The 16,279-nt window shown below is 42.7% G+C and overlaps 1 protein-coding gene across 3 annotated transcripts; it reads right to left on the bottom strand.

The window, feature by feature from the left end:
* Positions 1–1,983: 1,983 nt before the first annotated feature.
* On the bottom strand, positions 1,984–14,094 carry LOC100736000 (sialic acid-binding Ig-like lectin 5). Of its 3 annotated transcripts, none has more exons than XM_013147851.2 (9): positions 13,983–14,094; positions 13,741–13,911; positions 13,013–13,291; positions 12,733–12,780; positions 11,851–12,108; positions 11,487–11,771; positions 11,141–11,240; positions 9,742–9,823; positions 1,984–2,421 (listed from the first exon to the last, which is right to left on the bottom strand). In XM_013147851.2, exons 1-9 carry the CDS (start codon positions 14,020–14,022, stop codon positions 2,218–2,220), a joined length of 1,467 nt encoding a protein of 488 aa, XP_013003305.1. In that variant the 5' UTR covers positions 14,023–14,094; the 3' UTR covers positions 1,984–2,217. The 3 variants fall into 3 exon arrangements, with proteins under 3 accessions (XP_013003305.1, XP_013003303.1, XP_003465436.2); XM_013147849.2 differs by having other exon boundaries at positions 11,141–11,231; positions 13,507–13,911; XM_003465388.4 differs by having other exon boundaries at positions 13,507–13,911.
* Positions 14,095–16,279: the final 2,185 nt, after the last annotated feature.

Genomic DNA, 16,279 nt, shown 5'->3' on the forward strand with positions numbered 1-16,279 from the left:
AGACCAGCATGAACTGAACTGCATAGTGAGACCCTGTCTCAAAAAAAAGACAAAAAAATTCCATATTACAGATTGTTTTCAATAAATATCACCAGTTCTATGTTCTTGCCTTCTTTAAATTTACTTGGTTTTTATAGTATGCTTTTAACTATTATTAATTTACATATTATGATTCTAACTTTTAATCTCTGCCATAAAAATTACAGCATGTACAATTAACTTACTGAAGTCTTTAGTAAGTCTCCTTTTTCATATTACATAGATATTAGGAAATGTAAATCTTTTTACTTCTCTTTGTACTTAGCTTATTTATTGTTAGGAATTCTGAAACTATCTTTTGACTTATTCTTTGGGTAATAAGTTTCCCTATTTATTTGCTTCAAAATATCTTCATGGTTCTTAATTTGAGCTTCCATAGCAAATATGGATTATAAGCTCTGTTAAAGGTAGTACTTTCTTCTGCTCTACATGGTTACTACTGTTAATTCAGCTGTCCATTACACTGCTTTTCTCATGAGGATGATCTGTCTTTTATCTCTGGTAGCTGCTCAGTTTTTCTCCTTGCCTTTGGTTTTCTTTGACTTAACTTGATGCAAATTCAACGTGAGGATACTGTTCTACGAAACTTCCCATCTGGGGCATAGCAAGAGCCTAAACTCTTGTTTCCAGGGCCACACCCAAGACTACAAAACCAAAACTCACATTTTCAATATGAGCAAATGACCTCTGGGAACTTTGCCATTTCACCTTAGATCGTCTGCCTAACACTCTGGGTTCATACTTCCCCCAACTTGTGGCCTGTTTAGTTTCCATTTTACTTCCAGGTTTTCTATATTTTTTAGTGGAGACTTTTTTCCTATTCATTTTTTCAGAGGTTTTTTGAAAAATCATTTTCAGCCTGAGGCTTGATGAGAATGATCTAGCCTGTCGTAATCAAAGTAACAGTCACAACTCTACTGACATAGTGAGCGTTGGGGATCAGCGTTCTCCCATATTACCCTGGAATTGCCCACTCTTTTCCTTGTGAGAATTTTTAAAATTCAAGAACAGTATCATTTTTTTCTAAGCTTGAGGACTTCAGTAGAACCTTTCATTGTTTTTATATTAACACTTTAAGATCTAAATTTAGGTCAACCTTAGAGAAAGGAACATATAGATTCATCTGTAGCCTATGCTTGCAACACAAATCTACCCTTGCACCAATATCTGAAGGACAAGATGGTGTGAGCCAGATGAATGGAGATGATGTGGCTTCCATGAGGATGGTTTGAAATCATAAGGATGGGCTGGGGATTTAGCTCAGCGGCATAAGCACCTGCCTTGCAAGCATGTGGTTGTGAGTTCAATCCCTAGTACCAGTAAAAAAAAAAAAAGCTGACTTTATTGAAATCATAAGGACACTGCAATGTGAACCCCCTATGAGAGGTTTAGGGAAAGGAGAACCAAGAAGAGAAGACAGATGAATGAGTGCCAGGAAGGGCATGAAGGACTCCAAATGGGAGAGGAAGGAGGTGCTTGTTGTGTGCTGTTTAAAGCCAGGGAGTCATGAATTAATTTGAGCGAAGAAGAGCCTTGAGTTACCTACTTGGCTGCTAGACAGCCTCTCTGGGTCTCATGAGTGAAAAGAGGAAGGAAATGGAGAGGAAGAGATATGTTGGAGTGATTGACAGATGAAAGTGGGGTAAAAAGTTGACAGAAGACAGCAGATACCACATCATAAATCAAATCCCAGTTTTTGCTGGAGAACTTTGAAGAGTTCTGGGGAGGATAGAGATCTCAGTGTGCTAATTCTGTATTCTCTCCACCTCTTCACCCCAGGTCAGGAGGACACACCAGTGAGAGCTTTCTGATGAAGGGAGCACCAAGGTCATCCCCCCCACACAGGACCTCTTTTGGTTGACTTCCATGTATGCCTTTTAAAAAATGCTTATAACAACTTTTGGTGGGATACATGATCTCAGATTCACAGAATGGGGAATCAAGGCACACAAAAATGAATTGTTTAATAAAATGTATTAGAAAATCCTGGAATTAGGAGTTTGAGCCCAAGTCTGTCTAATCCCATGAGCTGTCCTTCTGGTCTACCTCGGGATGCTCTTAACAGTAGAGCTACACTATCACAAGAACTCTTCAGGCTCCAGTGGTTAGTCCCTGACTTTTCCTTTCCTCCAGACAGGTTGCATCTCCTCCTGCCAGGGTGTACCCCTGGGTGCATCTTCACTTGCTTGTCTTGATCTCCTCGTATTCTGCACCACTTATGGTCTCATAGTTGCGAATGTCTGGTGAATTCTCACAAGACTTCATCTTTGGAAAGTTGATAGAGGCATAATAGAGTTCCTGTTGTTCCTGGCTGGGCAAGGCATCGCCAACAGGGGGCTCTTGGGTTTGAATGTGGTCTGGCCAAGACTTCTGCTTGGAACTCTGAAGGGAGAGAAGGGCATCACAGAAGGAACACAGAGGCACACATGGTGTGAATTCTTATAAGCCAGTTCTTATACTTTATGTTGCCTCAGTGTCTGTTTTGAGTATAAGTTGGACTTTCTCATACTAGAAACAATGGCTGGTCACCTTTGACAGTTCTGGCTCTCCACTTCCTCTCAATCTCTCCAGTGATTACTCCGGGCATGTGCCTTGTAAACCACCTCTTGGTGCCCACTTTCCCACGGGACAGCTAGATACAACTTACTTGACTTACTCATATTAGTGACCCTTTGGCCACCACATCCCCAATACACTGCAGTATCTGCTTCTCAGTGACAGTGCAGCTCCACAGAATTCTACTGACTTGCTCCAAACCTACCCATTAGAGCTCCCTTAGGGAAACCTGCTTGGATAATTTGCTGGGCCCCAATAAAGACTTCGGCCTTCATGACCTCCCACTAGCCCACCTTCCCATTGGTTCTGTGAACTGTGTTGCCCTGTTCCCTCTGGGGTCTGTAGGTAATAAAACTGCTTCTGGTAATTCACATGGTCCACTGAGTTGCCTCCTCTGCATCTCACCTGACTGACACACCTAAACCTAACTTCATTCCTGGTTGGGGCTCTCGAAGAGAGTGACTAACTTGGTTGAAATGGGATGGACCCTGGGCAGATGAGACCACAGAGCATCTGGAAGCACAAGTAATTTTCCTGTGAGAGGAACCCCAGTCATGGTTTGAACATTTGGCATTGGGCTTCTACCAGGCTAAGGAAATACCCTGTGGAAGGCATGCTGCCCATGTCCTCAGTCACATCCCTTGGATCCTCATCAGGGCAGGGCTGGAGTTCATGGCCATTCTCTTTATGTGAGCCCTCCAGGCCAGGTTATAGGGGAATGCAACACATGGCTCCTGAGAAGACAGCTGATGGGCTGTTTGATCCTAGAATTTTTATTCTGTCAAATTAAACTTAAATGTAAGGACTTTAAATATTTTCAGACACATACGCCAATTCCCAGAAGCTTCAGTACAGGAGGGAAGGAAGGAAGAAGGGAAAAGGGAAGGAAAGGAGGAGGAGAGCGAGGGAGGGAGGGAGGGAGGAAGAGAGAGAACAGGAATTCCTAAAACATGTATGAGATATAATGATGATGAAACAGTTCAATAAAATGTGTAGCTGCATATTTAAAAGGACAATGAACAGAAAATCCTAATCATATTAGTGATAACCCAGAATGAGTTATCTACAGAGCTGTAGAAAATACCAGTATTTTAGAGGGTGGAAGAGAGAACAAGAGGGAAAAAAGAGATAGGAAGGTAAAAGCACACTAATGTTTTTTAAGACAGAGATTAGCTGGATATGGTACCCCACATTTGTAATCCCAGTACTCTGGGAGATTGAGGCAGGAGGTTTGTAAATTTGACCTTACTAGAGCAGTTCAAAAAAGGAAGAAGGCTGAGAGTATACCTCATTGCAAAGGCACTAGATTCAGTCCCTAATAATAATGATAATATACACACACAACAAAACCCGGAGATTGATTTTTAAGTAAAATAGAAGAAAAATGAAATACTGAAGAAGTAGAAACAAGTGATAGTAAAAAAATAACATAGCAGAAAGAAATCTGTATGCATCAAAAATCATAATAAATACTAATACCAATAGCACAAACTCCACAAAATATATCAAATTTTGTTCTTAAAAACCTGGTTATATACAGTTCAAAATATCACTGTTCAAGTCTTAAGTACAAAAAATTTTGGTGGGAAAAGATTTGAAAAATATCAGGCTGTAACCAGTCACAACTTGGTGTAACTATATTAAGATCTAATCCAACAAACTTTACCACAAAAGGCTAGAGAGGATTAGTATGTATGTTGAAATGTTCAATTCACTGAGAAGATTTAGTACTTCTAAAATTTCTAAAACTATGGTTTTAATTTTAAAGCACATGAAATATAAGAAAAACATCTGATGGAATTAAAGAAAAAATGGCAAACATATCAGCATAATGTAAGATTTCAACACATATCTCTAATAGTCCTCACAGGGCAAGAAGTCCTGTCATTCAAATTTTGGATTTCAGCACTGAAATGAACATACTGGTCTGGTAATCTTATCCAGTGTGTAGCTAATAATCTATGCCTCACTGTCAAGTACACAGGAAGCATCATAGCCCACATATCAAGGCACAGAAAAATTTTAAAAGTTGTCATGAAAGCCTTGTATTTTTACCAGTCAGCATCTATCTAGAATCTTTCATGGAAAGCTGTTTACCCTGTATATTAGGGACTTTTGAATTCCAAATAATCTAAGATTCAAAGCGGAAGTCTCCAGTAGGTTTTAACAATATCCAGATGTGAATGCCATTGATCAAAACTGTGGAATGAGAAAGCCCAAGCTGTATCTTGGTGGTAGAGGGCTTGCATAGCATGCACAAGGCCCTGGGTTTAGCTTCCAGCACAAGGAGACAAACTTTTGAAATGGAGCTAAGGTGGTATTCTGAGACAAATGTATCCATAATTACTTTCACAAAAAGGAAGACTATAAATTAATAAAAAGCTGAATATTTAGTTTTTAAAAGTTTGTAAGAATTAGTCCAAGCAGAAGATGATGAGAAAACACAAATAAAAACAAGTACAATAGAAAACAAAGTTACAGTAAAATAATCAACATTCCTAAAAGTTGATTCTTTGAAGCAGATACTGAAACAGACAATTAACAAGATTTAGCTAGAAAAAAGAAGGAAGTCACTAATAACTGATGTCAGGAACATGAAAGGAGAAGTAACCTCAACTAAAATAGTACAAAGAACAGAGAATATCACTCATGACTTTCTGGTAAAAAATTAGAAAACAAGTGAAATGAACAAATCCTTAAGAAAAAGCTCACAGAACCTACAAAATGATTGCAGTAGAATATTGCACATAAAACAACACTATGCCCCGATAGTTTTACAAGTGATAGCTATCAGTCATTCAAGAAACAAGCCATTCCAATTTTATAGATGCTTTCCCAGATAATAGCAAAATGATAAATAATCTGTAGTTTCTTGATTTTTTTTTTTTGGTACTGAGAATTGAACTTATGACCTTGCACTTGCCAGATAGGAACTTATGCCGTTGAGGTTCCTTGATATTATCTTGATACCCAAAGTTAACAGAAAAAAGGAAAAGGACAGACTCATGGATATAGATGTAAAATCGTTAAGCAAAAGATTATCAAATTGAATCTACCAGAGTATCAAAAATATATATACCATGGATACTTTGGCTCTACCAGGAAGCCTAGAATGGTTTTATCATGGAAGAGATAAAGATTAAAAAATCCTATCAGATATGAGTATGATCATGCTCATAAAATGAAATAAATAAATATGAATAAATATCACATTGTCTCCCCGGTATGAGAAATTGAAAGTAAATAACGTCCAAAATGTACAATGCATATTGTGAAATGGGAAGAAATTATTCAAAAGGAAAGAGGAACTAGGGTGTGCGAAAGGGGAAAAGAAGGAAGAAAAAAGGGAAAAAACTTCAATAATAGTTGTATCATTAGCTTCTCTTAGTTTATTGAAAAGGTTTGTGTTAATATTCTGAGAGTTTTTATGTCCATATCTTGTACTCTGAGTACTTTGAAGATAACAATATTCAATGTGTTAACTGTTGTTATTCTCCTATTTTGTTTTGAAATTTTATTTTATTTTTTCCATAAAATAAAATTTTAAAAAATATTTTTTCTATCATAGAAAAAAATTTTTTCTATCATAGAAAAAATATTTTTCTATCATAGAAAAAATACTATCAGATTCATTTGAAAAGTTCAACCTAAATTTATGATAAAAACTTTAAGTGATTTAATGATAGAAAGGAACTACTTTAAGGTAATGAAGGTGAACAAAAAACAAACACAAAAATTTAATTGGTAGGATGAGTGCTTTTCCTTCAAAACTGGACAAGTAAAAGATATCCATGGCCACATTTTTACATGAGTTTGACTAGAATCTCGGCCCGAATATTAGAACAAGAAAAAGGAATAGTGTACATAGACTATAAAAAGGGAAGAAATTGTTACAATTTTTCAGAGATATAATCATCAATTTTGAAATTTCAAGAGTCTAAATAATTCCCAAGACCAAGATCTGGTGACATTTAAAATTATTAAAAATACTTCAATATCTGCATACACATTATTTTGAAAGAGAATTTAGCATATTGTATGGAAAGATCAATTTAAAATATAATTTGAGCCAGGCATGGTGGCTCACGCCTGTAATTCCAGCACTCGGGAGACAGAAGCAGGAGAATCATTGTGAGTTTGAGATGAGCCTGGGCTACAAAATGAGCTCAAGACCAACATGAAATGCATAGTGAGATCCTGTCCCAAAAAATCACTGTATCTGTATCCATATCTATATCTTGAGTTTCATTTGTTGTATCTGAGAGAATAAAGGTGATTCTCAGAAATCGATGATTGACAACCCCAGCAGCGGTGGTGTCACAATGGAGAGGGCACAGGTTACTATAAATGCCCTGGACAGGCAACCTGACCACAGTGGCGGAAAGGCACAGTGAAGCGCTGTGTTGAAAGGAACACAACCGCCTGCTGTTGAAAGGATCTGGAGCCGGGTGCTCCAGCCTGAGGTGTTGCATGGACTTCTGTGGCTGTAAAAGGCACACTCTATGCATGTCCTCACTTCTCACCAAAGCGAGTATTCAGCGGAGTGGGTCCTTTGTAGAAATCTGACACCTCTTACGGGAAAGACACCACAGGACCTGAATGAGGCTGGATATTTTTTGCCCAGTGCTTGAAGCTCAAAAGATGTTAGGAAGAAAAGTAAAAATTTGAAAGATGCGTGTAAAGAAATTCTGTGACTTTCTTGTAGACACTGAAAAAGTCTAAGACAAATAGAAATCTATTTTCATGAGTAAGAAGACTTCAATTTATAATGAGCAGATTCTTCCCAAAGTGAGCTATTGACTCAATATGAATGTAATAAAACTGACAGGAATTTTTTTGGAATTTGCCAAAATGATTCTGATTGATGGATTGACAAGAGGCCAAGAATAGCCAAGGCTCTATTGAAGGAGACCTACAGTGGGTCTTGCCTCATTAGATATCAGACCCTTTAAGAAAGTTTATAGACTGTCATATCTATAGACAGTTTGGACTCAAAGAAAGTAAAATTGGCCATTGGAGGAGAATGCCATTCTCTCACACAGAGAGAATGTCAGTAGATGAGAGGAGTCTTAGCTGATCACTGGAGGAGGGCGAGGGGCTCATCAAAAAAATGAAGGAGCAATGGATGAATCAACACTGCACTTGACACCCAGGCACCAATGCCAGGTTGATGAAGTGCTTAAATATAAAAAGTAAAATATAAACATTTTGGTAGAAACTACACTGGAATATACTCCTAAGTTTAGAATGGGAAAACTATTCTCACACGAGTTCCTAAAGATGCTTAATAGAAAAATGGAAATTGAAAAGGAAGATAATAGGAAGTAAGGAAGTAGGTCTTTCTCAGATTGGAAGGGCTCAGGAGAGAGGAAAAGGAGAGAAAAGGGAGGGAAGGGGGTTGGAAAAGGAATGAAGATGAGTTATGTACGTGCACCAACTCCCCACAAGGACTGTACACAGTGTAAACTGCAAGCATGCACTGACGAAATGACGAAAAATACAATAAAATTTTAAAAAGAAAAAAATAAAAATAAGTGAGTATAACAATTAAGAATTTATGCTCATGGAAGGTCGCCTCATGGAAAGTGAAAACAATCTATTCACTGTAAAAAGAAATTTACATTATACATGAGAAAAATATTAATATAAAATATATAAAGCCTTCCAATAAATTCAACATGAAAAAGACCAAACACCTAACAGTAAAATGGGCTGCAGGGGTGACCAGCCATTGTGTAGGGGAAGTGTGAGAGTGCGTGGGAAATGTAGAGAGATTTTTCATTCTCATGAAAACCAAGGAAATGCAAATACACACCAGAATGAGAACTTGAGATGCCAAAAAGATTGACCTGACTGATAAAACCTGCTCTCGGAAAGATTATGAATCACCAGGAAATCACAAGCACAGACAGGAGCTTGAATAGATATAACTGATCTTATGAAGATGGACATTTATATAACTGACCCAGCAAGTAAATTCTAGGATAATGTTAAAGAAAAACTCTTGAAATCTGGAAGCAACCTAAAAATCTATTGGGGTGAGCTTAGATAACAAACCGTGGTCATAAAGTAAAACGCACAATGGGTAAATGAGTAGCCTGAAATTTTGTGTAATAATATTTCTGAATCTTCACGTTATAACATTTAGCCAATAAAGTAAATTTAAGAAGTGCACAGCTCATGATGCCCTTTTATGGCTTCAGAAGCAATTAAAGCTAAGCAGCATCAACATTAAGAAAAGACTCAGAATGCTGCTTACTGGAGATGAACCAAGAAGCAACACAGATGGATCTAAAATGTAAGTAATTACCAGTTTTGGGTCTTAGATTTGATGGTGGACTGGAAGTAGTTGTTTAATCACACTATGAATAAGTGAGTAAGTAAAGGTGAACAATACGTGTCCCAGGAGTAGATGGTCAATGAGGGACCAAGCACTTTGGGTAATAACCTTGAATGCAAGGTAACATGGGCCAAATTTTATAAAGGAAGAGAGGAGTCATGCCTGACAGGAACAGAGTGAGACAGAGACACTGAAGAAAATCCGACCTGGTCCTTAAGAGCTTTGCAAATATGATGAGAAGGTGGAGACAGGTAAAAGGACAAAGTGAACCAATTGGCACAGGAATCCATGTGAGGCTGTGAATACGTAGGAGAGGCAGGGACAGATGGCAATGAGAGGGACGTGGCAAAGTTTAACCGGAGTGGGAGATAGGAGGTTAGAGCCAGGAGGATTAGACAATGTGGGGTAGTGGAAAGGTAGAAGGAACCGTACATGCAAGGACTCAAAGCTGAGAGAAGAGGGGTCCATGTGGAGAGGGGGAGAAGGCCAGTGCGGCTGGTCCACAGGGCAGGAAAAAGACTGATGGGCCACAGAACGCGGACTTGCTCCTCTATTGAGTGGGACCAAACAACAGCACTGAGACTCCAGGTTGGCTCGAACATAGTTCTCCTGGGAAGCTGGTCTGGCAGGATTGATCCAGGGTGGAAAGTGGAGGCAAGAGTGTGAAGTGGACGCTGTGGTCAGTGAGGCAGGACAGGGTGAACAGAGAGCCAGATAGTTTTATTTATAAGGAAGATCACACCATATGTAGTGATTTTCCCACATGAGAAGGGAGGAATGGACTTGGGAAAATTCACATCACTCACCCAGGTGATTGTACCCCTGACCGGGTCCTTTTCATCCATTCTCTTTGATCGTCTAGCTGCTTGAGTCCTCCGGGCCTTCACACTAAGGGAAGAAACCAGCACATTGCAGCTAGCAGGGCTCAGGCACTGTGAGTAGACTGCCCACGTCTCCCACCCCATAAGGTGGTGAAAATGATGACAGGTATCCAGGCCTAGGGACCCAACTCAGAGACCTTCTTGACATGTGAGAGCAGACTCCACCTTCCTGGATAACCTGAATCTCCATCACTAAAGACCTCTCTTACTTTCAAAACTTGCACACGTGTGATCACAGCAATGCTATTCACAACAGCCAGGAAGCGAACACAACACAAGTGTGCACTAGTAAATGAGAACGGACAAGTGAAATACGCTTCAGCCTGGGAAACATAACGCTGAGTGAAAGTGGAAAAGAAGACGACAGACACTGCATGATTTCATTGGCAGGAAACATCTAGAAGAAGCCAATCTAGAGAGAAGGTTCTAGGCTAGCACTGGGGGAAGCAGGGATGTGGCCACCGAGGGGTGAAGGGTTTCTTTCTCACTTGGGACCAATGAAAAATTCTGAGCAGCTGCAGTGCAGACCCTCATTCTGAACAATGATTCTGAAATCATTGTGGAAATGGGATCATGTCTCTGACTATATCCAAAGTCACTGAGTTACACACTTTCAATGGATGAATTCTACAGTATGGGCAGTGTTTCTTAATCTGTCAGGTAAAAGACAAAAGACCCCAGCGGATATATTCAGCTCTGCATTTCTAGGATTCAGTGAGCTTTCTCCTCTGCCCTACCACACACTTCTGCATCCTTGTAGTGAACTCTTATAATTCTGTGTGTCCTGGGCATCCACTCTGAGCATGGTGCACTTTCCCGTGTTGGAAACAGGCTCAGCCACCACTGACACAGTTTATAGTTCTGCATCACCACAAGTTCCCCAGTGTGGCCCATCTAGGTATCTACCTCATACCCTTTTCTCCTGGTGACCACCTGCTTGTGGGACAGCCATGTACAGCCCCCCTTAGGGGCCCTGCTGATTGGTGCATGCTTGGACTGTGCTGATCTACTGTTGTGACCACCTCCCAGTCATAGTGTGACTTTCTGAATCTCATGCCCGCCTGCTTTAAGCCACCAATCAAACCTCCCTGCTGCAAATCTGTTTGGAAAATGCCCTGCATCCCAATACAGGCTTTGTGCCAGGGGTCCCTTCCTCTCTTGGTCTTTGCATGGGCTCCCTGACCTCCCGTGTGCAGCCTCCCAGAGTGCCGTGCAGCTCCCAGAACCTGTGAGTAATACAATCTTTATTTCCTCTAATCATGGGTGGAACGCTCTCCATCATAAGATCCTAAATCATAACACTTCCTTTAGGGCCAAGACTCACATGCAAAAGAAGATGAGGAACAGACTCAGACAGAGCAGGACCATGGCACCAGCACCTCCAAGGGCTCCAACTACAGCTCCTGTCCCAGGTTCTGATTTCCCTTAGAAGAGAGGGTGGTGACAGATTTATTCGCAGGACTGTCTCTTGTCATCCTGCCTTCATGCAGACTTCACTTCAAGTCTCTTCTCACCTAGGAGACTGAGCACCCTGTTCTCCCAGGCAGCTTGGTCTGGACTCCAGCCCCACTCTCGGCCCATCCATCCTTCTGAGAGCCACATGCCCCACCCCACAGCTGTCACCTCTCTTCCTTCACCACCCTCTCCCCCTGCAGACCTGGGCCCCTGACCTGGCAACAGCAGGACAGTGGCCCTCTGGGCTCCACGCACATTCCAGGATTCGCAGCTGAGCCTGAGGTCAGAGTTGAGTCCCTCACGGAGGGTCAGGGAGCTGTTGGCCCAGGGCCCGGCAGAGCTGGAGGAGACCGTGAAGGAGGCGTTGCTGCTGTTCCCCACCAGCAGCTTCTCCCTGAGCCACCAGCCCAGGGATGGTGCAGGCCAAGCACGGGAGGAGCAGCTGCAGTGCAGACCCTCAGCCTCCTGGGAGCACCAGGGCCCCAGCAGCTGGGGGGCACCTGTAGGAGGGAGGAGGAGGGTCACAGGTACCTTCTCCTCCAGGATCCAGGTGTCCTACCCCGAAACCCTCATACTCACAAAACATGGTGAGGCTCACAGAAGCATTTAGGGAGCCTCGTGCATTCTGAGCTCGGCAGGTGAAGCTTGCTCTTTCTGCATTCCCTACACAAGGCAGCTCCAGGATCCCAGTACTGGAGATACGGGAGTCATTCAGGTCAGAAGATCCCCAGAACCAGCTCAGTTGTGCAGGAGGGTAGCTGTCCACAGCACAGGTCAGCTGTAGAGGCTGGCTCTCGATGAGGGAAAGGGATGAGGCATTTTGTGGAATCTGGAGGACTTAGGAGTAAGGGGGAAAGAGAAAGAAGGAGAGAGAATGAATGGGCAGGAGGGGCTATAGTTTCCAGCTTTTCTCCTCCTGGGGTCTGATGCTCCTTCCTCTTCTCTCTTTCCTTGGCCCATCTGAATTGGTTCTCTCTTAGTTCTCAAAGACTGGGCCTTTACAACATCAGGATGTTGATTAAAGACTAGGCTTTGCATCATCAGAGGAGGATCAAAATATCACTGGGACTTTCTGGGACTATATGGCAGACAGAAAACAGAGCAGCAAAATGGTTTGCAAAATTTGTCACAGCAGGAAATAAACTAAGAGAGGCAGGAAAATCACACAGCCAAGCCATGCAAAGGTGAAATGGGCATACATTTGAGTTTGCTGACCCTGGTAAGAAAATGAATCATGGAAAAGGTGGGGGATGGGCACATAAAAGTCTCCTTCCTTTGAGCAGAGTATGTGTCTGTGCATCTCGGTGTGTATAGGTGCATGTGTACATGGTGTATACAGGATATGGAGGGACACAGGGTGACAATTCTTGTCCTTCCTCCTTCCCATCTGCCTCATTCATACTCTGATGCCTCATTGCCCTTCAAGGAGTCCCAGGCCCAGAGAAATAGGCTCTTTCCTACCTGTGCCATTTCTGAAGAAGAGGAGGATGCTGAGGTTCTGTGGAGCATCTGGAGACAAAGACATGGCCTTACTTCAGGTTATCAGTGGGGCAGAGCACGTCCTGGAGGTACCCAGGGAGGTCATAGAAATGGAAGATGGGGATGCTGTCTTTCTGACCTCCTCACCAGAAAAGCAAAGTTCAGGTCCATCTGGTTTTCCCAGGTCATTTTTTGCCTCTCTCCTCCTCTCCCCTACACACACAAACACACACACACAACAGACATCTTTCCCAGCACTCACAGGAGACACTGAGCCTGCTGGTACTTTCTGTGGTCACCTGAGATCCTCTGAGTTTTACCCGGCAGGTGAGATTGGTGTTGTGGTCCTGGGGCCGTGGGGTGAGAGTGAGCACAGAGGAATACAGGCTCCCAGGGTCTTTGAACTGCAGGGCATCCCCCAACCAGGAGAAGGTGAGGGGTTGCCCCCCCTGGCAGGATCCTGGCAGGCTGCAGCTCAAGTGAGTGGGACGGCCGGACTCCAGAGGCTCAGGAATGTGCAGAACAGGTTTCTCTGTGAGGGCTGAAGAGGAGACAGGGAGGTGCGTGAGCCCAGGGTGGGATCCAGGGTGACCCTGACAGTGCCTGGTGCCTCAGGGTCCAAGTGGGTACAGGTCCCGTGTTCCTTTGACCTCCCTAGCCCCATGACCAGAATAGCAGAGGGTCTAACTAACATCCAGTTCCTGCTCTCATGTGGGGGTTCAGGACCTGAGGTGACCTCCTGAGAACTCTGCCTACCTGTCACCTGCAAATTCAGTGGACTATCTACATAAACATGTGTTTGAATTTCTTCGTAATATCTTTGCTCCTTTTGCTCTATTCTGAAGACATAGGTTCCTGTGTCCTCCATTTTGGCGCCTCTGATGCTGAGGGAGCAGTTGCGGGTCCAGATGTTCCCAAGAAGTTGAAATCGGTCTTTGATCTCTTTCTGTAGTGCATGCCTTTGGTTGTTTGTGGCCACAGGATAATCACCGTATGGGGTGTATTGGACCCGGAGCCAGGACATGTAGAACTGTCCAAAAGAAGGCCACGCATGGTAGGGGTAGGAGAAGGAGCAGGGCACCAGGACACACAGGCCCTCCTGCACCGTCACAGACTTCTGGACTTGCAGCTTGTACGGTCCTCCATACTGCTGCAGGGACCCTGGGGGGACACAGAAGCTCAGCTGCAGCCCGACCCTCAGCCCTGCTGACCCCCCTTCCTCACTCACTCACCAGCCCACAGCAGGGGTAGCAGCAGCACTGTTGCCAGCATCTTGCCTGTGGCAGGCTTAGATCCAGTTTGCTTCCTGTCAGGGAAGCTTTGCCCCACTGTGGGCGGGGCCAAGGAAACTGAACCGGAAGTGGGTAGTGAGGGAAAGCTGTGGCCACCTCCAAAGGGGAACTGGTGCTAAGGACCAATGTCAGTGACATGGTTGGGGGAACTCAACTGTCCCCACCCTCCCCAGGCATCATAGGTGACGAGTGAGGTTTCCAATGACCAAAGTTTGTGGGAAGAGGCTTCCTACCAAATGATGCTGAGGTCACCAGTAAGTGCAACAAAGGAGTGAGCGTTGAAAACAGGGGAGTCTGTCCTGTGGTTTGGTGAGATGCATGTCAGCTCCACCCTCTGGCTGATTAACCCCCCAATATTCTGGGAAACATGTTTTAAATCTTCCTTAAATTAATTAAATGTTGCTCAGAGAGAAAGCACTTTTTAAACCCAAATTATGGAGCTGAAATATGAGGTCTCATGGAAGGGTGTGAGCACCATTCCCCCGAGGGAGTATTATGGTTTATACACTGTGTCAACTTGAAAAGTTTAGAAGCTTAAGTAAGTGACTCAGCAGCTCTATATCCTGGGGTTCAGAAAACAAGCAGTTACCCCCTAGGATACTGTTGGTAGTGTCACTTTGAGAACTTAAAGTGATTTAGCAGGGGCCAGGGTCCCAGGTTTGTAACATCCTCACCCTGTGCAAGAGAAAGGTAGGTAGATGGTGTGGGTGTTACACCCACCCCAGCAGAGCAACCTTAGTACAATAAAAGGCAAACGAGAAGGGACTGATTCCTTGATCTTCAGTGGAGCTCCAGTCTTTTCCTTCAGCTTGGATACTGTCTCCTGGCTTCTGGCGCAGACTGTTCGGCTTCTGTCTGGGACTCTTCAGCCTTCATTGTAGAGTCTTCCGTGTTCCATGACAGACCCTCCTGATAAGCCTCCTGATAAGGACTTTCACAGGACACTGCAATAAGCTCCAGCCCTTGGGCTGGACCCTTGAAATGTAGCACACAGACACAATCGGCACTCTCCCTTGTTCAACTTTGTGGCTGACAATTATAAGCCCATCTTGGAATTTCTTGTACAGCTGTATATCTTACGTTATCTATTTCTCTAATAAATCCTGACTGATACAGGGTATTTGGATAAGATGACACTCTCACTGTCATGCTGGTCAGATGGAGGTGAGGTCCAGACCACAGAGGGTGCCAGAAAAGCACAGGACAAATTTGTCACTAGGAACCTCATGAAGTTCAGCTTTAGGGCCCTTCCCATGTACAGTCCACTCAGTTCCCTGGTAAGAACCTGCGAGATGACTGGAAATAACCTATCATCTTACTGATTTGTTTGTGAGAGTAACTTAATAAAGATTTCTTCAAATTTAATTCTGATAATGAGTTAATTGAGAGTAAAGAAAACTTCTTGACTTATGAGTGACTAAAAGAAATTTCAATCAGCCACGCATGATGAAATGTTGACTCATATGTATATTCAAACATGCAAATGTTACACTTTGAAAGTGTTACCTGTAGAAAGGTAACCAAAGAGAATCAGTCAAAATTATGAGTGGAAAGCATGTCAGTATACTAGACATAGCCTACACTATTAATAAAAATTTTCCTATTTTCTGAGTGCCTTTGTTTATTTTTTGCTTTTCAGAAAATTAGAGCTTATGATTTTGATATGATGTGTTTTCTAATAAGAATTAGGGAACAAATTTTATAGTTTTTCTAAAGATTGAAAAACACTCTCCTTGACTAGATTTTAGACAGCCTGCTCTGATCACTTTTATAACTAGTATCACTTTCATCACTGTGATAGTCTTGAGTCTTATTCTAATACTCCCCAGTAGTCTTCTTTCCCCTATTAACTAACGTTGAGTGATTTTTCTTTCATAAAAGTATAAATTTTGGGCCGAAGATTTAGCTCAGTGCCAGGTGTCTGCTTGGGAAGCACGAGGTCATGAGTATGGTCCACTATAAAAAATTATAGATGTTAGGCTCACCAAAACATACGTTTGCCCTACCTGAGTGTTCAGGCAACAAAGAAGCAAAGACATGCACTTTACAGGTAAGATTGTCTTTGGTAAATAAGGACTAAAAAAAGGAACAAGTGTGGCATAGATTGGATTCACATGGCTGTGCAGCACTAAATCACAGCTCTGCGGGATCTAGCAAACCTCAGTTGTGTGCTAAGAGCCATCCAAGACTTCAGCCCTGTGGTGACTTTGTGTTCCATCAGCCTCTGACACACAAGT

This window comes from Cavia porcellus, unplaced genomic scaffold (genome assembly GCF_034190915.1).
Source record: "Cavia porcellus strain 051 isolate PalLab524CR breed Dunkin Hartley unplaced genomic scaffold, mCavPor4.1 scaffold_7, whole genome shotgun sequence".
Classification (NCBI taxonomy): Eukaryota; Metazoa; Chordata; class Mammalia; order Rodentia; family Caviidae; genus Cavia; species Cavia porcellus.

What these genes read in the sequence shown, in the direction of transcription:
- LOC100736000 (XM_003465388.4), bottom strand. Translation starts at nt 14,022, where the DNA reads ATGCTGGCAACAGTGCTGCTGCTACCCCTGCTGTGGGCTG. An exon ending in CAGCAGGCTCAGTGTCTCCT is followed by an intron (nt 12,781 to 13,012) that starts GTGAGTGCTGGG and finishes CTTTGTCTCCAG; the next exon opens with ATGCTCCACAGAACCTCAGC. An exon ending in TCAGGGGTACAATCACCTGG is followed by an intron (nt 2,422 to 9,741) that starts GTGAGTGATGTG and finishes CTCTCCCTTCAG; the next exon opens with AGTTCCAAGCAGAAGTCTTG.